This window comes from Triturus cristatus, chromosome 3_2 (genome assembly GCF_964204655.1).
Source record: "Triturus cristatus chromosome 3_2, aTriCri1.1, whole genome shotgun sequence".
In the NCBI taxonomy this organism is placed as follows: domain Eukaryota; kingdom Metazoa; phylum Chordata; class Amphibia; order Caudata; family Salamandridae; genus Triturus; species Triturus cristatus.
The window spans coordinates 852,038,624-852,062,146 of record NC_140584.1 but is presented as its reverse complement, the minus strand read 5'-3'; the positions used below and the strand labels follow the sequence as shown (position 1 = coordinate 852,062,146).

The window sequence follows — 23,523 nt, the reverse complement described above, 5'->3', positions numbered from 1 at the left end:
CCTGCTATATCTCTGATTCAGGCCTCTATGGTGGGCCCATTGTTGCATAAAAGTTATAAAAGTAATAAAAGGTTTTGTTGCACTCCCATGACCAAAGTAATATAAAGTATCAATTGATCAAATGTTGGGCGTACTACCTCGCATGCCCTCGAATAGCACTCCGTGGCATATATTTGTAGCTTTTCTCATTACTTTGAGGAGAGTCACGTGGTGCACAGCCTCTTGACCAGCCTCAGAGGCTTATTAATGATAAACTAATTTAAATATTCTCAAGGATACAGTCTGCAAAGAAAATTCTTTGTGCGTTCTGATTTTTTTATATTTATTTATATTGACTGGTCTGGATTCATGAGAAGCATCCATATTCCATCAACATGTGGTTGAATATTCAACACCAAATGAACAAGTTACTTACCTTCAGTAACGCTGCATCTGGTAGAGACGATTCTAGCTGCAGATTCCTTAATGTAGAATTATCCACAGGCGTGAGACTGAACCCGAAAATCTTTCTTTGCCCCAGCATCTCTGCGCGCCGCGGGGGCGGTACCACGTGACTCCGCCCTGATGTCGTCTGCGGGCGTGACGTCAGCGAGAATACATAAGCCCCACCCCGGCGCGTTGACATCAGTTTTCTTCTGAGAACTTTTCCGCGCCACAATGCAAAGCCATCACACACAAAACTGTGGGGAGTGTGGGAACAGAGTGCGAAAAAGCAGTGAAACAGAAAAGAGAGAAACGAAAGGTGAGGAACACCACCAGTTGGAAAAGTGCCAAGCACGAAGGTACAAAAAGCCGTGGCAGTGAAATCCATAGCAGTGAAGGAGCAGATCACCGCTCTGAGGAACACCTTTGCAAACTAAGGCGACATCCTCCCTGGAGGCAGAAGCATGTGAAAACACCATAGCAGAAGATACAGAGAGAGAGAGTCTGTAAGCACAACCCACAACAGCGTAAGGCAACAAGCCCGGAACAAAAGAGGTACAGCAATTCACCCCCAGACGACACCATCAAGGAGGGCCGCATCCCCAGAAAGGAGCGAAAAGGCAGAGGTACAGGCAAAAAAAACCCCAAAAAACTTGGAGGACTGCAAGGGAATCAGAAACCCCAAGCAAGTAAACAACCGAGAAGAGAAAAGGAGGCCCCTACACTAGAGAAATAAACAGGGTGGAGGGATGCAGAAGCACACATGAACCAACCGACCATGTATCATAAGGGAAGGGGTGGAACAAACCAGCCGAACAAAGTATCCTGTCCGGGCAGAAGCGAAGCAGACACCTACAGAAGACAAACCACTCGGAGGGAGGAGAGTTCAGAAAACCAAACTGAAGGTCCTCGCAGAACGGGGAGGAAGGGCGGGCCATGAAGGAATCTCCAGCTAGAATCGTCTCTACCAGATACACCGTTACTGAAGGTAAGTAACTTATACATCTGATAGAGACTACTAGCCGCAGATTCCTTACTGTAGACTACATACCCAAGCCATACCAAAAAGGGGAGGAGGGCCTGCTATGAACCTTCCCAGTAGGAAGAAACACAGGGCCCCAGCAGGGGACGTGCCACCGGGACAAGAAGGGCGCCCCAGCCCCCACCAAGCAGAAGGAAGCAAGAACAAGGCGAAGTGAAGACCAGGAGACCCCAAGCCCATTAAAGGTACAACGGCCACAAACGCCCGTAGGGACAGACATCCGCAGAGGAGCACCCAGGAGGAAAGAACGACCCCAACTCCAGGGAGAAGAGGTAGAACCGGAGGCAGAGCCTGCTGTAGGAAAACACACAGCGACAGAGAACAGCTGAACAGGCATCAGCCGCAAGGAAGCAGGCAAGGCAGGAACGGCTCCACAGCCAAGGAATGCAGGCCTAAGAAGAAAGGCACAGGTGCGCAAAGCCGCAGCAGAACAAGAGGCAGGGGCACAAGGTAGCACAACAAGGGCCACGGCGGTGGACCAGAACAAGCAGGCATCCACAGCAGTCAGCGGACAGCACTATGGAGCAGTGCACCCAGAACAAGCCAGGCGCAGGCCGAGGCCAGGAAAACTCAGAACAAGCCCCAAAGGAGGATCGTTCAATAGACACACACCGACCCACAAAGAGAAGTGGGACCAGCCAGAAGAGAAAAAGGTGAAGACATGGAGGACGGACCAAGCCGTCAACCAGAACACAGGAAAGCCAGGAGAAACCCAGCCCCCCTGGAACACCAGAGGACCAGGCTGAAACGCCGGACAGGAAGGCAGAAACGCCACAACACGACACCGCAGACAGCATGCCAAACTGCCAAGCGATGGAGTGTGCACAGAGAATGACAGAACCCGGAGCAGCGCAAGCTGCGCCCGGACAGGGCGCAGCTTGCGCTGGACCGACAGGGGGACGTCGGAGAGCGAACTCGCTTCTTTGACTTCTTTTTATGTCATCGCTTACCCCAATCCGAGGGCGAAGACTTGGAACCCGAGGAGCGACGACTGCGGCCCCGGAGGCGGTCTCGGGAACGGTCCCGGGACCTGGAACGGCGCTGGGACAAGTGCCAGGCCTCCAGCAACTTCCGGCGCCGCTCCCTCAAGGCCTTCGGGGCCATGGCCCGACCATCCCGGCAGGACTGGGAGTCGTGGTCGGTCTCCAGGCAGTAGAGGCAAACATCGTGAGAGTCCGCCACCGACATATTACGACGGCAGTCCCCACAAGACTTAAATCCAGGCATCTCTACGTGCACCAAGGAGAAAAAGGAGACAAAAAGTCTCAAAAAAGGGTAGTCAAAAAGTGACTAAGGTAGGTGCTCTATCCGGATCTGGGCTAGATGGCGCGGAAAAAGAAAGACCTGACGTCAGCACGCATGGGTGGTGCCTAAGTAGTCTCCGTGACGTCATCTTGGCGCTTACGACGACAGCGACGGACGTGGAGCTGCACGACGCCACCTAATGATGTGCAGGGGTACTGCTAGCAAAACTTTCCTGATCCAGTCTGACGCCTGGGGCTGATTCTAAGGTAAGGAATCTATCACTAACGTGTCTCTATCAGATAGTCTTTTCAAGAGACTTACCTCCTGCGGTGTGCCGGTTGAGGGATCAGACGGGGGGGCTTTGTCTTTAGATCTGCCTTCGCTTGGTGATTTTTCCAACATTAAGACTCCCTTTTGTACTTTTGAGTCTGATTTTTGAGACTGACAACTACTTTTTAAGTGTTACGCGTTCTCTTTTCTTTTATCTTGAGTGATTCTCCTCCGACTTATTCTATTGTCAGAGTGGTGTCTGAAGCTTCTCCCGCTGCACCTTCTGCTACGTTTGACAGACTCAGTTCTCTTAAGGATGGGATTTGCCTCTGTCGCTGCATGTCGTAGTGCGCCTGTCTCTGCTTCTCTATTGCTTTCAAAATCTTCGATTTGAACCCCGCACAAGCTGTGCAGTCGTCGCTCCGATGGTCAGTGGAAGACAGAGGTTACACACCTGATGTTGGTCTTTCTACGAACATTTATGACGGCATTTTGAACAGAATTGAACTGAAGTCTTCTCTGTCATGCATAACAAAGAGCACCCTGTCTGGGCATTCTCTAAACGACTTTGCAAAAACTTCCTTGATGATCTTCAGAATTTCTTCGATGAAGTTCGTCTAAATTATACCCTTCTCCCGACTTGGAGAGCCCTCACCAAAGCATTCAAACTCAATGGCAGGGAAAAAAGACTCTAAAGATGGCAAACACAAATGGGAGCTTCTGTGCAGGGCGTATGCCGGCAGAGGAGGCAAGATAAGACAACAAATGGTGGAACCGTTGACGAATAACAAACAAAAAATAGAAAAGGGACTACTACTAACCATGAGGTGGCCGTATAATGCACAGCAAGTAAATCTAGAAAAGATTCAAGCTGCAAACCTAAGATGCTTTCCCTTCGAAAGTGGTGACCCCCGCCCTTTCCACCTGGGTCAGTTCATCACCCTTACGACCTTTTACCCTCTACCCCATCCCAATAGGGAGAAGGAGAAGTTGCATCATTTGGATCCTAGGCAGGTGGTCAACTTCTATCTGGGCCACACCAAGGACATTCAACTGGATGACCACATCTTCGTCGGACACTGTGGTGCTAAAAAAGGTAAAGCAATGCAGAAAAGAACTCTTTGAGATGGATAATTCCCTGCATTAATACTAGGGCTCCTGGTTTTACGGTATTTATATTTTTTTCATTTCCCTCTGCATTTATCCATATTTATTTTTTGCTGATTTTACCTGTATTTATCAATATTTATTTTAGGTTTTGTGAAAAAATGAAGCTGAAATGTGTATATTTATGCATTTATTCAACCAGTTAATGTACACTTGTGCCTGAATGCCTGACCGGTTTCAATGATATTTACACACTCAGATGATAAACTACACACTTATAAGAAAACATTTTAGTATCAATGTTTTGCAAATCTACCGCTGTTACTTTATATGTTTAATCCCTTGCCTTTCAATCCGCAAAGCTTTTGACCTGGCAGTCATGATCGACAGCAGTCAGAATCGTTAAGCAACCCAATTTCCGTTTTTTTATCCTCATTTAAAAATAAATACAGACAGGAAAATAAATGGTTTTTGGTCAGTATTTATCTGTAAAAATCTGTAAAAACAGAAAACAGTGAGCCTTAATTAACATCCACCACGCGTTGGCCAAGAAGGACTTCCCAGAAAAAACCAGAGCCTATTCCACCAGAACTAAATATACCACATCTGCACACTCTCTCCCCGCCCCCACCCATATCATCCCTCTCCAAAGGTGTTCATATCACAGAGATCCACAAGACGCCAACGTGGGTGTCCCTGCACTCCTTTATCAAACACTATTACCTGGATTCAGATGTGCACCCCCCCCCCCCCCCCCCACCCTTGCAGGTGAGGAATCTGCAGGTAGACAGAGTATCCACCAGAAAGATTATTACAGCAGGTAAGTGGGAGAGGATGTAGCTTTACGGCTAGAGCGATCAACCTCGAAGCTGGGGAACCAGGTTCGAGTCTCGGCAACGACACTAAACATCCTGTGATTCAGGGCAAATTACTTAATCTCCCCGTGCCTCACACAAAAGAAAAAAAAAAATGAATGTGGCCATCTGTTACGAAACTGGTGCTCATGTAAAGCGCTCTGATACCTCGGGTCTAGTTTGCGCTATATAAAACTATTTTTTATTTTTTTAAAGTAACCGTTTTCTTTTTCAACTTACAGTCCCATTCAGGAAAAAGGAAGACTCTTTCTGGCCTATACAATATTTCACATTGACAGCCTTGTCCTTGACGGCTAGTAAGTTGAGACTGACTAGTTCCTTCGTTGTCATGAGCCTCAACGTCCACCAGGTCCGATTTAATTTCTTCTTGGGACACCTCTCCCAGAATCTCTGCAACAGGGGGTCCTTAGAGATTGAGGAAAGAGCGAAGGTAGAGGGAGTTTCCTCTCCACATCGCTTGGTGAAGATCAAGCAAACTTACATTCTCTCATCCTTTACAAGAACTTCTTGACATCTTTCAGAAAGCACAAGAGTCTGGTTGAGGAGGAGGTAGGCAGACAATACAGAAAGATGAGGTTGTAACTGCAGCTCTAATATGCATTTCTCAAATGCAGTTTACTTTTACCCATTTCAATACTTCTCTGTTATAACATGGCACACACTATCCTGAGGTAAAGCATACCAGTAATGAATACCTTCAATGTCGCTACCTTCATTATGACTTTTAGCTTGCTAATTAATTTCTATTTCAAACTTTTTCAACGTTGCCGTGGAAACAATTTAATCTTTCATGTCTGCCAGACACAAAGCACAGGTCTCAGAACGTAACAGAATGAGATTTTAAACTTAAGAATTTAAAAACTATGATTGTTTCACATACTTGCTCATGCATCAACAGTAGGACTTTTCATATTGAATACATTTATGCTTTTTATGTTTGCATCTAGATTTACTGGAGCAAGGCTTTGCATAGACACATGCAAGTTATGTGCCACAGGACATCTACCAATCTGTTGGTGCATGAAAAACTCTCTAAAGAATGCCACAGCTACATTGCAGATACTGATGAGTCCTGTGCTGAACGGATTTAAGTCATTTTGTGTACATGGATAACACTTCTGTGTTCCCCAATATCTTAGAAGAACACTTGGTAGGTGTTCAAGGAGTGCCAGCTGTGATACAGATGGCGAAATGACCATCAGGATAACTAATTAGCAGACTGGAAAGTTCTCTATGGCCTACTTAGGGCACTAAGTAGGTTGTATGAAGATTTGACTGCTGGAAGCGAAGGCCCAGGTTCTGCGTGAATGGGTCTGTGAGATTCTCAAGACTAAGCAAGCAAGAGCCTTTTTGTGCCTCACTGCAAACTAGCAAACTAAATATTTGTGGCTAACTATAGTTGTCAATCAACAGCCCTGAACCTCACGAAATAGATGAAAAAGGTAATCTGGACTAAAATGCATCAGAATGTCTTTTGGCATTTTCTCAGAAACCTGCTAAGCCTTTCGACTATCATCAGCTTTTCATCTTCCACATGGCTGCTTCTGACAAGGCAGTTAGTGCAGTTTCGTTCAGGTCAACGGGTAGCCTTCATAAGCCAGTGTCAACTCTCCAGGGACAGAACAGGGTGGGCCTCTATTAAGAATGCTTTGCCATTGTATGACATTTAAGGCACCTTAGGCCTTACTTGTTTGGGACAATGTTCGTGGTCCAGAAAGAACACACACACACTCCACTAGCTGATGCCTAAAAACGTTGATGGTCCTTCAGGGATCGAAATTTACTATGGCGCACAAGCAAGGGATGATGCATGGAAACGCAGACTGCCTTTCAGAACACTATGACTCCTACCCACATGCCATGGATTACTATAATACCATTTGGCCATGCTTCACAAGGCAGTCTCTTTGTGCTGGGCTTGTAAAATCCATCTGCGACATCCCAGCCTGTGCACATGCACTCCTTTGCCCCCCCTCCCTGAATCCCATTTGTGTGCACAGCTATTTGAGTAGCCAGCCAAGCACTTTTGTCTTCTTGCATGTATCCCCCTACCTCCTCCCGACAATGGCGGTCCACACGGACACCAATTCTTAAAACACCTCAGCCAGACCAAACGGATAACATTATGGACACCAGGCCATGAAGACTATAAATTGTGTCTGTAATAGCAGGGGCTGGTAGAAAGATTTGGAAGGCTTTCCAGGATTGAGGCGCCTGGGGAATTAAAAAAAAATAGATCCTTTCTGACTGGTTTGACTATTACAAGTAGATAAGTACTGGCTCTTTAGTCAGTGCTTGGTTTCTTTTTGTCACATGGACATCTAATGAATAATGTTCATCCATACAAGATGAAACTGCTGAAACAAAACACCTGTGTGGTACGCGGTCTCCAGAATTGGCTTAGCCCTTGGAAGTCTAAATATCACCTTGCTCATTGACCTGATGATACGAAAGGAAGACTATTGTGCCTGCCTGAGAAGCTGGACTGCATCGCAGGAGGAGTGATCTGATCCACAGGAAGACAGGACAAGGCCGAGCTGAGAGGAGGACTGTTGTCAGTACATCACAAGGAATCAAGACTGCCAAAGAACTGCACTCTAACCCCCACAAAGGAGCTCAGGTAAAGCAAGATCTCCAAGCAGGTCAAGAAGCTGCTCCAGTGCTTTCAGGAATTAAGATGGGTGAGGTAGCACCAACCCGACCATCTGTGTCCATATAGTGTGCCATGCTGTTCCAGTGGGACCAAGATATAATTTGTCTTAGTGCCTGAAGAGGTCACCCTGAATACAGAACAGTTTGAACCAAGTGCCTAGCCCTTACGGTTCCAGTGAAATTGTTAATTAAAGTTGCAGTCAGCAGAACATTTTTGTCGAATTACTAAGAAACTATTAGATAAAAAATGCAATCTTAAAACTGGATAAACACTTAGAGACTGCGCTTAGGAAACCCATATGTACCTCAGTATTGATCCAAAGTGTAGAGCCCAAGCTGAAGGCATTCTCCTTGCCCTCCTCACGCACGTCGACGTGTTGGTAAATTCCCTCATTTATTTTCCAAGTAACAGTCAGATGATTTTCCCCTTTGCTGCTGGGCCGGATGATGACATCTCCTTGGTCCATGGACTCCATCATCTTCTCAGCCTGCTTAAAGTTGATATTATGAAAAGAGGGATGCGCAATCACCCTCTTGATGTAAGCTGTGGGAGAGAAACACATTTAATTGTTCTGCTGGTGCTGCATGGCAGAAGGAGATGTCAGGAAGGGGATAGCACTCACTTGTACGCAACTGCTTCTTCTTTAACTCCTCCTCCTTTTTCTGATCAGATGACTCAGAATCAAAGTCGTAGTAGGTGTCCTTTGGTAACTTCCACTCGTTGTTCTTATCCATCAAGTCGGATGTCCTGCAGGTCATATCCACACTGAATTTCTCAATGTCAATCTTCATAATCCGACAGTGGATAGTCATGCCAACCTAGAGAAGCATAGGCAGCACTTAGAGATAGGAAAATAACACTTATGGGAAAGGAATTCCCCTATATCATAATTAGATCTTTATTTCGGCTCAAACGGCCATAAAAGAACACAATACATAACAACATTTCAGCAGTAAAACATCAATCATAATTGAAAATTCACATGCAGATCCAAGCCAGTGCATGCAATTAAAAGAAGTTGAATAATAAATGTTTGCCTAATAAAGGGAGTTAAAATACAAATATAAAAAGTTAAAATCTAGCAGCAGGAAAGAAAACCCCAATCCATCAAGTGAACAACTTCTGTCTGAGACTTCACATAGACATTAGGAACCTTGAGATAGAATAGAGTGCATTTTGTCTAGTGTTGCTTCTTAGGATTCTATACGCTATCCTGTAGTTCCTAAGTATAGGATTGCGACAAACTGGTAACATCTACTTTTTCCTATAGCTCTGATAGATTAGGCAGAAGAGTACAACATGCACTGCTGTTTCTACCACCCGGGGACAGAAGGGGCAGGTTCTCATGAGCTCATGGTTCCCATGATTCCATGCAGCTGAAAAGGAGCAGATGGCAGAATTCAAATGCAAAATTTGATGTATAATGAAATCGCAAAAGGGGGTTTCAACCTCAACCAAAAATGGTTCCACGCTGTACTCATCTTCAAACTCCAAGAATGAAGCAGCAAGGGAACCAGCCCAGGTGATCTTAAGATGAGATGGTCAGTATAATTACAATAGGCAGCTTTTAATTTGTGCTTCGGCACTGATATTGCATCTACTGGTGAACACCAGAGATTCTCTGCCTCAACCGATCCCTAACCATCCTATGCCAAGGGATCTTTATAGCCCCAGTCTGTCCCATTACCTCTTCGATAGCCCTATGGACGGATGTGATCTTAGGGGCTCTCCATAACCTCCGCAACAGAAGTGGTTTCAAACCCACTACATCGTTAACACACCTTAGACCATAATCTTACAATAGAGGGCAGAGTGGGATACAAGCTGGAAGGTTGCTTAGGCTCCTCATGAATCGATTTTCCACTAGCTCTAGGGCCCTGGTATCTAAATGACCCCATAGTGCTCCACACTACAATGAGGCCCCCAGGGCCTGGCAATTATAAATCACAAGGGTTGGGGCGATCGGACAAACAGAAGAACTACGCTGGGCCCCCAAAACACCTCCACAATATTGCTCAAGTTTGAGCCTGCACTTCTGGACATGAGGTGAGGAGTCAAAGTGTTCTGTGAGGGTAACCCCCAAGTAATCAAACACCCGAATGTACTCTCTAAGGTTTTGCTATTGAGGGGAGGATTAGGGCGAGAACTTAAGCAGGGGAGAGGAGTTGGCCTAACGGCTAGGGTGGTCGACCTCGAATCTGGGGAACTGGGTACGAGTCTCAGCAATGATGCTGAACATCCTGCGATTCTGGGCAAATCACTTAATCTCCCCGTGCCTAACAAAAATTAATGTGTCCTCATGTACTGCAATTGGTGCGAAGTAAAGCGCTCTGATACCCGATTCATGTCAAGTTCACGCTATATAAAACTTCGTAAAAATAAAAAAACTGTATAATTGGTCTTGCCAAGATTAATATCCAGCCCCGCTGCCTGCAGAAGACCCAAAAACAATCCAAAAGCTTTTGAAGGCCCATAGGAGACTTGGACAGCAAAAGGGTATCATCCGCTAACAGTAGGGCCCTGGCAAGAGACGGAGTATCGCCCTAACATTTCTCTAACTGGGATACTAAATCATTGATGTAAAGGAGAAAAAGGGTTGAAGCTAACACACACCCTTGCCTCACTCCCGGATTTGCAGGAATCTGGTCATTTACCTCACTCTGGGGCCCACATCTAACCTAAGCATAATTCTTAGTATGTAATATAATTATACATTTTAAGAGGTAGGAAGGGACCACCATCTCCAGCAACACCCTCCTTATGGACTCTAGGGACGAGGTCAAAAGCAGATCGATAATCCACTAAAATTACATAAAGTCTGCCAACCCTCAGGAAAGCATACTTCCAATACAACTGCAGGCAAAATAACTGGTCAATTGTTCCAATACCATCTCTAAAACCAGCTTGCAGTGGGGGTCAAAACATCGGTCATCCACTTGCTCAGTCTATTTCAAATTAAATAGCTAAACACTTTTTGTGCACTATCAATTAGACTAATTGGCCTGTAATTGGCAGGGGAGGACCTGCAGCCCTTCATGAGGATAGGAATAATCTCTGCCCCAGCCCAAGTTGGGGGCATGGGTGCACCAGCCAATAAAGCATACAAAACTGGATAAAGTAGGGGCTCCATATATCATTATACAACTTAAACAAGTCATCAGCCACTTTATACAGCCCTGGTGCCTTATTGGGTGTAATCGATTCCAGGGCTTTAGAAACCTCTAGACTAGATATATGAGCTGCCTGTTGTAGAATTTCCTTATATAAAACACCAACCAAGTTAGTCAACCAGAATGGAGCTGAGAGAGAACCAATTTAGTTAAGCAAGCAGAGATTATTTAGAGGAAAATGCCTTGTTGACACATCAGACAACCTGTGAAGAGGTGATAGAAGCACTGAAAGCATTCAGAGAGGTAACAGGGCACAAATAATCTGTGGAAAGTAATTAACACAAAGAAAAACCTATCAATAATGAAAGTAAGAAACTAGAAAAAATGGAGAGTGAGAGAGATGCAAGCTATACAAGAAACTGCAAATAACGTATAGTTTCTTACCGGTCAGTGTAGTTTTGTAGCTTGAAGAATTTTCTGGATTCACATGCTGTGCATTATACCGCCATCTAGTGGTTGGGTCTAGAATTGTAGTATTTCTTCTCTTTTTTTTCTTCTTTTTATGTTGCTGGTGGGCGTCGATATACTACAATTTGGTGTACCTCTGACGTCGACGTGCTTCCTCCGGAAGCTCCCACCTTTGGTCGCCATCTTCGGATTCTTTTTTTTTTTCCCCCTATTCTCCTTATATTTTTTCCTCCAGTCTCATTTTTCTGGCGGAGGAGGGTGGGTTCGCTAGTGAATCCAGAAAATTCTTCAAGCAGCAAGACTACACCGACAGGTTAGAAACAATACGTTTTGCAGCGTGAATCTTTTCTGGATTCACATGCTGTGCATAGACTTTGGAGTGGTTTGCTAGTCCTGTGGTGGTTGGGTGGAACATGAGCGCTGGTTTGTGAATATATGTTGTAAGACCTTTTGTCCTACTTGTGCTTCTTTATTCATTTGAATATCCATGCAGTAATGCTTCGTGAACGTGTGCACTGAAGACCATGTTGCTGCTTGGCAAATGTCTTGAATAGGAGTATTTGCTAGAAAAGCGACTTTTTTTTCCTTGTTGGGTGAGCCCGTGGTGCTCCTTGCAATGTTTGACCTGCCTGCTTGTGGCATAACTATGGCTTGTGCAATCCATCTTGCAATGGTAATTTTGGTCACTGGTCGTCCGAGAAAACTTTTGGCAAATGATACAAAAAATTGGTTTCTCTTTCTGTATTCTTTGGTTTGTCCCATGTAATACATGACTGCCCTTATGGCGTCCACAGTGTGTGATGCCCTTTCTGCTTGTGATTTTGGCTTTTGAAAGAAGCTTGGTATTTGTATTGTTTGGTTTATGTGGAACCTTGATACCACCTTTGGCATAAAGTGTGGATCTGTTCTCATGACGATTCTGTCATTATGTATTTGGAAGTAGGGCTCTTGTAGTGTTAGCGCTTGCAATTCACTTACACTACGTAGTGATGTAATTGCAACTAAAAACGCAGTCTTTTGTGTGAGCATTTGTAGCATTGCTTTGTGGAGTGGTTCGAACGGTGCTTTTATCTTTGAGGGAGCACTACATTGAGGTTCCATGCAGGTGGTGGCATCCTCTTTGGAGGTGCTATTCTCTTTGCTCCTTCTAGAAATCTTTTGACCACATGAGATGTGAAAAAACGTTTCCCTGTTTCGCCCCTTGTGTACGCTACAATTGCTGCTAAGTGTACCTTTATAGATGTGTAGCTTACTTTATTCTGTAGTAAATATGTTAAGCATTTTAGCACTGTTGATTCCTTTGTGATTTTCTTTGAAAGTTTTTCCTTAAGGCACCATTGAGAGAATCTTTTCCATTTGGCTGTATAACACTTCCTTGTTGCAATTTTCCTTGCCTCTCAGAGCACTGCCATTGTGCTCTCTGGAAGTTTGAAGTGAGCGAATTCCAAGTCCTCAGGAGCCCTGCTGCCAGGCTTAGGCTCTCTGGTTCTGGGTGTAGCGCCCTTCCCTTTTGCATTGTTAAGAGGTCCTTTCTCTTTGGGAACTTGAGCATTGTTCCTTGAGTTATCTCTATTATCTGTGAGAACCAAGTCTGTCAGGCCCACTGAGGTGCTATGAGTATTAATGTCATGTGGCTGAGCTTGCATTTGTTGATCACCCTGTGTAGTAGTGGTATTTGGGGGGGGAAGTGTAAGCAACTATCCCTGACCGGTCTATCCACAGAGCATTCCCTAGGGACTGTTTGCACGGTTGCCTGGATGCGAAATGTTGGCATTTTGCATTGTGGGGAGTTGCAAATAGGTTGATTTGACGGGTTCCCCATTTTTTTAATATCTTTTGGATCTCCAATTGATTTAATTCCCGCTCGTGGGATGCGGACGTTTGTCTGCTCAGCCTGTCTGCTTCTACATTGTCCTTTCCTAGCAGATGTATTGCCAGTATGTCTATTCTCCTTGGGATCGCCCATCGCCAATGTTGTTGGGCTAGGGTTGAGAGTGCTAAAGACTGTGTCCCTCCTTGTTTGTTTATGCAAAACATGGTGGTTGTATTGTCCGTTTGTATTAACACCCTTTTCCTGAAGAGCTCTTCCTGAAAGGATTTTAAGGCTAGGAACACTGTTTTTAACTCCATGAAATTGATGTGTTTTACCGCATCCTGTTTTGTCCACAATCCCCTTAATTTCAGGTTGTTCATGTGTGCTCCCCATTCTACCTGGGAAGCATCTGTTGTGATGATCACTGTTGGAGTTGGTTGTGTGAAAAGTCTCCCCCGTGCTGTGTTCTTTCTGTTCCACCATGCCATCTCTTGATGAACTGTCTGTGTGACAACAACTAGATCCTCCCAACTCCCCGTTGCCTGTGGCCATTGTTCTTGAAGCCATTCCTGAAACAGTCTTGTGTGCAGTCGAATGTTTGGGACTAGATGAATGCATGAACCTATCATCCCTGGCAGTTTCCCCACTGTCCTCACTATCAGAGCTGGCCCCTTGTGGTATAGATGTGTCTCCTTCAGTATTGCTAATGTTCTTTTCCTGCTTGGGAATACCTTCCCTAGTATTGTCATAATTTCTGCCCCTAAGAACACCTTTACTTGCTCTGGTTATGATTTGTCCCAGTCGACTGAGAAACCGTGTTGGACCAGTGTATGCATAACTTGCTCTATATGTTGTTTGCAGAGATTGAAGGAGCTAACCAGTCATTCAGGTACGGATAAACATGAATTCCTTGCCTTATTAGGTGGGCCACTACCGCAGCTAGGCATTTCGTGAAGACTCTTGGTGCAGATTTCAGTCCGAATGCTAGCAACCTGAATTGGAAGTGTGTTCTGTTGATCACAAATCTTAATAGACCCTTGTGTCTTCTAGTTGCCATGTAGTCTCCTGTTTGAATCCGAGGTATAACCTCTTGCAAAGTTGTCATCTTGAATTTTTGAGTCTTTATGAATTTGTTTAGGAACCTGAGGTCTAGTATTGGTCATAAAGTTCCGTCCACCTTTGGAATTTTATTTATTTATTTATTTAGCTTGTATAGCGCACAGATACCCCAACAGGGTGTCCCGGCGCTTGTGTGAGAACATGTACAATGCTAGCTGTGAAGTGAAGATTTAGCAGAATAGAAAAGTTTTCAGGGCTCTCCGAAAGGGAGGTTCGTCTCGAATGCTCCTAATGTACAAGGGTAGGTTGTTCCAGTGGGAGGGAGTGCAAACTTGGAACGTTTTCCCCCCAGATCGAGCCTTTTTAGCCCTCGGGGTAAAAAGAAGATGTTGAGAGCTCGATCGGAGTGAGCGAGCGTTACTGTAAGGGCGGAGACATGAGGACAGATGAGCAGAACCCTTCCCGTTGATAGCACGGTGGGCAAGGGTGAGGGCCTTAAATTCCGACCTTTTATGTACTGGGAGCCAATGCAGCCTGAGGCGGTAGGGGGTAATGTGTTCTCTAAGGGGGAGACCACAAACCAGACGGACTGCGGCATTTTGAACTGTTTGCAATCGCCTCTGGAGACCTTTGGATAGTCCCAGATAGAGGCCATTGGCATAGTCGAGATGGGAGGTGATTAGCGCCTGCACAATTGTTTTTCTGGTTTGGTTAGGGATGAAGTTGATGAATTTTTTCATCATCTTCATTTTAGAAAAGCAGGCCGCAGAAACAGATTGAATCTGCTTCTTGAAAGAGAGATCACTATCCCAAATGACTCCTAAGTTTTTGACGGAGTCCTTAGGCAAAGGAGGGGCACTCAAGTCTAGAGGCCACCACAGAGTAGAATCCAGAGGAGAGGGCTGGTGAAAAAATATTACTTCGGTTTTGCCAGCATTAAGCCGGAGGCAGTTGTTATCCATCCAGGTGGCAATGTTCCGAAGGCAATTTTTTAATGGGTCAAAGGTAGACTCAGACGGGGAATCATACGGGAAAAGAAGCTGTATATCATCCGCATAATATGTGGCCTGTATTCCAGATTGGGAGATGATCTCGGCCAGCGGGGAAAAATATACGTTAAACAAAAGAGGGCTTAATGAAGAGCCCTGAGGGACGCCCCACTTAAGGGGACGACTGCATGAAGTGAAGGGGGGAGTGAATACAGCCTGAGTCCGATTAGACAAAAAGGAGGCAAGCCATTCCAAGGCCTTGCCCTGCACACCTTTTGCCTGAAGTCGGTCGAGGAGGATAGGGTGAGAGACGGTGTCGAATGCTGCAGACAAGTCTAGCAGCACCAACACCGCTCTAGAGCCCTCGTCAACTTTCCACCTGATAGCGTCCGCCATCTCCAGGAGGGCAGATTCGGTGCTGTGACCCGACCTGAAACCATGCTGGGAGATGTGGAAGGCGCCGCTCCTCTCAAAGAAACCAGCCAATTGGCCATATACAAGTTTCTCCAACACTTTGGCCGGGGCAGGAAGCAAGGAGATGGGGCGATAATTCGCTGGTTCAGAGGGGTCTGCGGTTGCCTTTTTGATGATTGGAACCAGTCTAGCATGTTTCCAAGAGTCTGGAAAGATACCTGACATTAGAGAATCATTCCAGATTTCGTTCAGTAAAGGATTGAGCAGAGGAGCAAGGGATTTATACTGCTTTGCTGGCCACGGGTCGAGGGGGGAGCCAGATTTGCACTTAAGTAATTCTGCCAGAGACTGCTCTAAAGAGATCGCCTCAAATTTGGAAAAAACCTTATCCGGGTTGGAGCTGGTTAAACCTGCTGTCAGTTGAGGAGGGGTGATGTTACTGGGAAAGGAGTTCTGAATGAGAGCGATCTTGTCTTCAAAATAGCTCGAAAGATTGTCGCAGAGGGCCTGGGAGACCAGTGGTTGGCGCTTAAGGGCCATGGGGTCGGTAAAGGCTCTGACCGTGTCAAAAATGACTCTAGATGAACCCTTAGCCCGGGTGATTTTCTCCTCAAGGTGTGATCTTTTATGATCAATGATTTTCCTTCTGTACTCCTTAAGGGAGGTTTTGTATTTGGATCTACTATCAGGTGAATAAGATTGCCTCCAATTTCTCTCCAGCCTCTTGCAGATTGATTTGTGTAACCGCAATTCCTCAGAATACCAGGGTGCCGAGGGAGAGGTACGAAGGGATTTAATGGGTCTCATAGGTGCTAAAAGATCCAGAGCCGAAGTGACCCAATGATTGAAACTGGCCACGCGAGAGTCCAGATCGTAGGCCTCCCCTGGGGAGGTCATGGAGAGATGAGGGCCTAGACTCTCAAGAGAGATTCTCCTCCAATTCCGCCCCTTGGTGTTGGGCTGAGGTCTGGAGCGATCCACCATGCGGGAGGAAATGGAGAAAGGGATTAAAAAATGGTCCGACCAGACGACAGGGGTGGGCTTACCTAAAGTAGTGTCAGTAAGATTGGTACAGATCAAGTCCAGAGTGTGTCCGCCCTTATGTGTGGGGCCGAAGACAATTTGCTTTAGGCCACCATCAGATAAGGTTGACAAAAAGTTGGAGGCATTGGGTTCATTGATGTTGTCAGCGTGCAGATTAAAATCACCCAAAAGGGTGAAATTGGCATAGCGGAAAGATGCCTGTAAAGCGAAATCTAAGAGTGCCGGAAGATAGGAGATTTTAGATTTAGGGGGACGGTAAACCAATAAGCCTGAGTAGGTAAAGTTAGCGGCCAATTTAATGCAGAAAGGTAAGGCCTCAATGCACTCTATTTGAGTGTATGGGAAGGAGGAGATCGACCAAATAGATCTGTATATAATGGCCACTCCTCCACCAGGGTGGGAATTCTGCCTGTTAGCACACAGAATTTTGTAGTCGGGAGGTATAGCAAGACAGAGAGCGGGATTGGTGTCATCTCCCAACCAAGTTTCCGTAAGGAAAAGGATGTCCCACCTATTATCCTCGAGTGATTGGGCTATGTCTAACGAATGTTTTGCTAGCGAGCGACAGTTAATAAGTCCTGCTTTGATAGAAGTATTCCTGCCGGACACAGGTTGACGGTGTACGGGCTGACGAAAATGGCAAGCGGGGTGAGAAGTATCATCAGTATGCCGTACACAGCAGGGTTTGAAAACAAGGGGTGGCGAATCATCCGACAGTGCTTGGAGTGCCTGTGACCAAGAGCACGCCTTTGAGTTAAGGCCTAAAAGGGTTTCCTTGTTGTAGGTGATGGGATTGAGGAACTCCGGCGGCAAGGGGATAGAACGTGGCGTGGCCGCGTCCGAGACGCGGACGGGCGCAGACGGGCAGGACTCTGGCACGACTCCGGCGCGAGTCAGGCGCGCCCGCTGAGTGCGTTCGCTGCGCGAAGTCATGCCCTTCCCCTTTTATGCGCGACTAGAGCGCTCCGGGTCCGATCCACCCCCAAGATGGCCGCCACGCTTCTGAGCCCCGGGACCAACTCCACAGCGTCACTAGTCAGCTGCAAGTGAGTGGGCGCCGGGCAGCGGGACACGGGAATACACCAAGGTAAGGAGATCTGCCTGGTGCAGAGATGCTAGCAAAAGTTAAAACTTAAAAAGTTAAAAAGCCAAGTCGGCTAAATGTGCAAATAATCGCTATAGCAGCAAAACACAATACAGCAACAGCAGAGCACACAGCCTCCCGGCTTCCGCCTCAGGAGGAGTACACGCAATCACACAGACTGGCGCGTGGGATCTGGGCCCCCTTTATGCGCGACTAGAGCGCTCCGGGTCCGATCCACCCCCAAGATGGCCGCCACGCTTCTGAGCCCCGGGACCAACTCCACAGCGTCACTAGTCAGCTGCAAGTGAGTGGGCGCCGGGCAGCGGGACACGGGAATACACCAAGGTAAGGAGATCTGCCTGGTGCAGAGATGCTAGCAAAAGTTAAAACTTAAAAAGTTAAAAAGCCAAGTCGGCTAAATGTGCAAATAATCGCTATAGCAGCAAAACACAATACAGCAACAGCAGAGCACACAGCCTCCCGGCTTCCGCCTCAGGAGGAGTACACGCAATCACACAGACTGGCGCGTGGGATCTGGGCCCCCTTTATGCGCGACTAGAGCGCTCCGGGTCCGATCCACCCCCAAGATGGCCGCCACGCTTCTGAGCCCCGGGACCAACTCCACAGCGTCACTAGTCAGCTGCAAGTGAGTGGGCGCCGGGCAGCGGGACACGGGAATACACCAAGGTAAGGAGATCTGCCTGGTGCAGAGATGCTAGCAAAAGTTAAAACTTAAAAAGTTAAAAAGCCAAGTCGGCTAAATGTGCAAATAATCGCTATAGCAGCAAAACACAATACAGCAACAGCAGAGCACACAGCCTCCCGGCTTCCGCCTCAGGAGGAGTACACGCAATCACACAGGAAGTACGTGGAGTAAACGCCCTTGCTACTTTCCTTGTGTGGTACTTTCTTTATTGCCTCTTTGTTCAGAAGTTCTTGTGCTTCTTCGACCAATTGAGATAGTTCTTTTGCTGATTGCACCTTGTTGCTTGGAGGTTGTTTTGCAAGCTCTATGCAGTAACCGTATCGTATTATGTTTAATATCCATTTGTCTAAGGTAATTTTCTTCTACTCTTGGAGGAAGTATCTTAACATGCCTCCTACAGGTGTAACATGTTGGAGGAATTGTTTGGTTATAGGACCATGATTTTGTTTTGTGCTTGTATCTTGTAGCACCCTCTGCATTGTTGTTTGAGGGTGCGCAACCCTTAGAGTGAAGTCACTTGGAGGTGGTTTGCAGTCCCCCTCTTTGCGGTTGGCCTCTTTCTCGAGGGTGCCTTCTAAAGGATTGCCTTCCATGTTGGTATTGCCAGTTTTGTTGTTGTTTACCCGGTTGTTGTCCGTGGCTTACTCCTTGGTAACCTTGTTGAAACGTTTGGTGTGAAGTTACAGGTTGGTGGTTGCCTCTGCCTGTTGGTCTCTGTGAGGGTGTGCCAATATCCATGCCTCTGAATTGTAGTGCCCCCATGGACCTTGCCGTTTGATTGTCCTTTCTTAATTGCTTTAATTTCACGTCCACAGCTGTTCTGAACAGCTGTTCACCATGGAACAGAGTGTTTAGCATGTTGTTATGTACCTCTGGTCTGAAACCTGAGATTCGTAGCCAGGCGTGCCGCGATCATCATCGGTCTGCTAGATGTTTCTGCAGCATCTAGGGCTGATTTCAAACTTGTGTTCGCCATGTTTTTCCCCTCTTCCACCAAGTGGTTTGCCCTTCATGGAACCTTTCTGGCAGGCGTTTTAGTAGCTCTCCAACCCCCTCCCAATGTTGATATGCATGTCTGTTGATCAATGCTTTTGAATTTGCGATGCGCCACTGTATTGCTGCACTTCTTTCCACCTTTCTTCCCATGAGATCCATTCTCTTGCTCTCCTTGTCTGGTGGTGGGCCAACATTGGTGGGGACATTACCTCTCTTCCAAGCCATGGAAGTAATAATGGAGTCAGCAGATACCGACCCCCTGATGTACATAGGATCCTTAGAGGAATGCTTTTTCTCCCCTCTTGGTGTGACTGCTTTGCATGTGGCAGGTTCTTTAAAGGCTTCCTTACCCTGGTCCAGTACACTTGGCAGCATGGGAAGGAATTGACTGCGTGTCTGGGTAGGCAGCAAGGTTTCAAGTAGAAAACATGATTGGGGCTTTTCTTCCTCCAATTGCACTCCATAAGTGTCTCACGCTTTCTTTATGACTTGGTTGTACATCCCAATGTCATCTGGTGGTGAAGGCTTTGATGGATATGTATCCACCACTTCTTCTGGCGATTCGGCGCCGAGATCTTGCCACTGTAGGTCTTGAGCCTCCAAGGTCGCTAAACCCCCATAGGTTTGGTCCTCTTCCTTCGGCTTCAAAAAAGTATTCTTCTTCGTCTTCTTTGACTGGTCCTGGAGGAGTCGGCAGCTCTAGTTCCTCGACCTCCTTTTTGAAGTCGGTTCAAATTTTCGGCGGAATTTTGAATTGCTTCATTTCCTTCTCAAAATATTTCTTGCGTTGCAAGATACTCGCCATTTCGACTTCGAGAATCTTCTTTTTCTTTTCCATCTCCGACGCTTGTGTTTCAGCGTTGAGATTTTCTGCCTCTCTTTTCGAGCTTGACGACGCCACTGTCGAAGCTTGTTTAACCCTCTCTTTCTTCGACGTCGAAGAGTCCTACTCGTGACTATCTTTCGACTACTTTGTTTTTTCTAGGGTTTTCGGCGTCTCGGAGTCCTTGTCTAAAGGACCGATGGACTGTTTGTCCTTTGATGCGCTTGCGGTCATCCAATTTTTTGACTCAGAGGCTCCTTTCGAGGACTTGGAGTCACTCTTTCGTGGGTCGCCTATCTTTTTCGGGGTTCGATGGTTCTCTTACCTCCTTCAAAGTTTTCTTTTTGACCTCTACGATAGGGACATACGCATCCTCTTCGCCTTCAGGCCCTTCGGCGACGTTGTCCTCCTCTTCGCTAGAGAGGCCTAGGTCCCAAAGCGATGGTGGTGGGCCTTAACACTGCATGCTGTAATTTGCTCTTCTCTGTCTCTCTCTTTCCCTCAAAGTTTTTGGGGTGAAAGCAGAGCATGCGTAGCAGTTTACGCTTCGGTGGTCCAGCGGCAGGCAAAGGTTGCAGACCGGATGCTGATCTTTATGTGCATACTTGTGGTGACAATTGTTGCAGAACTTGAATGGTGTCTTGTCCATTACCGCGCACAATGGAGCCCCCTCTATGCACATTCTTCGTATGACGTTGAAGTTTAATCTTTTTCCTCTTCGCTGCGCCCCGGGTCCCAGGCTCGAAGTCCAGTACGTCGTAGAACTTCTCCTGTTCTGTATACTTCTCGCATTAATTTTCACCGATTCTTCTCTCCAATCTTCAGGAGCTCCTTCTATATCAACCCACACCCAACGGCGGAAAAAAAGTATCTGAAGATGGCGACCAAAGGTGGGAGCTTCCAGAGGAAGCACGTCGACGTCACAGAGGGACACCAAACAGTGGTATGTCGACACCCACCAACAACAAAAAAGAGAAGAAATACTACAATTCCAGACCCAACCACTAGATGGCGGAATGATGCACAGCATGTGAATCCAGAAAAGATTCATGCTGCAAAACTATTTTACATCAACGTAAGAGGAAACGAAATGCAGGGAAGGTTTCTTGATTCTACTATCCTCACCCCATAAACTGTACAGCAACACTGAAAGTATTAGCCACTATGGGAGGAAAGAAGCTTCCTGGAAAGTCATGTGTAATACATAGTGCATGGCGCTGGTGAGATGCAAGGTTTTGGGCTAACAAACATTTTTATTTAACTAGCAGAAGGGAAATCAAAACACCTCAGAAAGAAACAAAAATATTTACAACCAACAGCAAAGAAGTGGGTTCGGTTGGCAGATACTAATAGAATATGAATAGAAAATAGTGGGTATAATGGCTAACATTGCTCTTATGACAGATGACCAGAGCTTCAATTTGAAAGGAATCTTCGTATTCGTATGGAGGTGCATAAATGTGATTGGACGGTATAAATGATCTGAGAAAAAAAGGATGGTCTCTAAGTCTATGTTAAGTCTTCTCCTACCTTCACTCTCTCTTCTGGACGTTTCACAACTTTGTCGCTCAGGAACTTAGTAGGTACAAAGCCAGTTACACCGTTATCAATTCGTGCCTTCACCCCAATTGCCTGACCCGGGCAAGAACCACTGTCAAAGTGATTCCAAACCTGTAACACAGGAGTTTAGAAACCTTCAGAGACAAGCAGCAATAACAAACCAAACATAACATAGGACCTTGTAAATATCATCATAAAAGTACTTTTTGGAAATATATTTTCAGCAAAAAGAAAATGTTTCTAAACTGGGCTGTGCCATACCTCGCTGAGTTCTGGAAAATTATCTTGTTGACAGAAGGGGCACTGCCAGAGGCCGGTATCATCATTCCTGATAGCCTGATCATAGCTCTCGCCCTGAGGTCGTCGATGTGCAATGCCAGTCACATTACACGTAATCAGCTTTCCTAAAGAGAAGCAAAGACAATTTGGTACTTGGTGATCACTGCTGTTACCGTGTTTACTCTGGAGCATGATAAACTGCTACATACTTTTAAAGTACTCAATTTGTTCCCTACAATCACTCTTCTGCTAACCCATATACCTACACCCCAATATTCACTTTCTAATTGAGTAGATCAGGAATGCTCTTTCTAAGCACGAGTTCACACTATGCAGCTCTGGGCAACAAGCTTGCTTAATCTCCACAACGGCCCCCCCGCGGCGGGATGCCTGGCTTTCACCTTGGGGATGCCCAGTATGGGTTATCTCACAGGGAAAAACCAGGACGGGTTCCCAATGCAAGCGCCAAGATGCCCAAGGGTGAGTTGAGCGCTATATAAGAACTAATAATAATAATAATAATAATAATAATAAGCAGAGGCATACATTTGTTTCATTATATATTATTTTTACTCAAACCAAAACATAACTGTCAACTCCCCCCTGCAATTCAGTCTATAAAAGGAATGCGCTACTTACCAGTATGCATCTGTTCTTGGCATGTAGAGCTGCAGATCTACACACTGTGCATAGATCACCATCTGGTGTTGGGCCCGGATGTTTGCACTTGTTTTTGTCTTGGAAAGTCTTGGGAAGTCACAAGGTATGTGACTCCTCCTTTGGATCATAGGGCGCATGGGTTTCGGCTCCATCCTCAGATTGTTTTTCGCCAGCAAGGAAATGATGGAGCTTAGTGAGAAACAGGGAAGAAGCCCATGTGTGGTGTATCCAAGTAAGATAATACTGGAACAGAGAAAGGTAGCCGGGGAGGCAGGTGGGCGTGTGTAGATCTGCAGCTCTACATGCCAAGAAGAGATGCATACTGGTAAGTAGCATATTCTGTTTGAGGCATATGAGCTGCAGATCACACACTGTGCATAGATTGTAAAGCAGTATTCACCCCTAGCGGCGGCTACCAGTATCTGTTGCAGGAGTTTGAAATAGTGTTTTGAGTACAGCCTGGCCCACACTAGCTTGTTGTTTAGTTTGCACATCAACACAGTAGTGTTTAGTGAATGTGTGTGGTGTAGACCATGTAGCTGCTCTGCAGATATCATCTAAAGGAATGCTTCCTAAAAATGCCATTGAAGCCCCTATCTTTCATTTAGAGTGGGCTTTAAGAGGAACAGATAATGTACGTTTTGCTTTATGGTAACAAATCTGTATGCATTTGACAATCCACCTAGCTATCCCAGATTTTGATGTGGGGTTGCCTTTGTGTGGTGGTGAGAAAGACACAAATAATTGTTTGGTCTTACGAAAGGGTTTTGTTCTCTCTATATAGTATAGTAGTGCTCTTTTGACAGCTATGGTGTGAAGAGCTCTTTCTGCAACTGCTTGTGGCTGCGAGAAGAATACAGGCAGCTCTACAGATTGATTGAGGTGGAAGGGAGAAATGACTTT

General features: G+C 46.1%; 1 protein-coding gene across 1 annotated transcript in view; it reads right to left on the bottom strand.

Annotated features, from left to right (window-relative positions):
• SUPT6H (SPT6 homolog, histone chaperone and transcription elongation factor) overlaps positions 1–23,523 on the bottom strand; it is a 1,106,805-nt gene that overhangs the window by 196,857 nt on the left and 886,425 nt on the right. Inside the window, exons 27-30 of the mRNA XM_085649126.1 lie at positions 21,943–22,085; positions 21,652–21,792; positions 8,238–8,433; positions 7,920–8,158 (exon numbers count right to left, since the gene is read on the bottom strand). Coding sequence (XP_085505252.1) covers positions 7,920–8,158; positions 8,238–8,433; positions 21,652–21,792; positions 21,943–22,085 — 719 coding nt within the window. The remainder of the gene's footprint in view (positions 1–7,919; positions 8,159–8,237; positions 8,434–21,651; positions 21,793–21,942; positions 22,086–23,523) is intronic.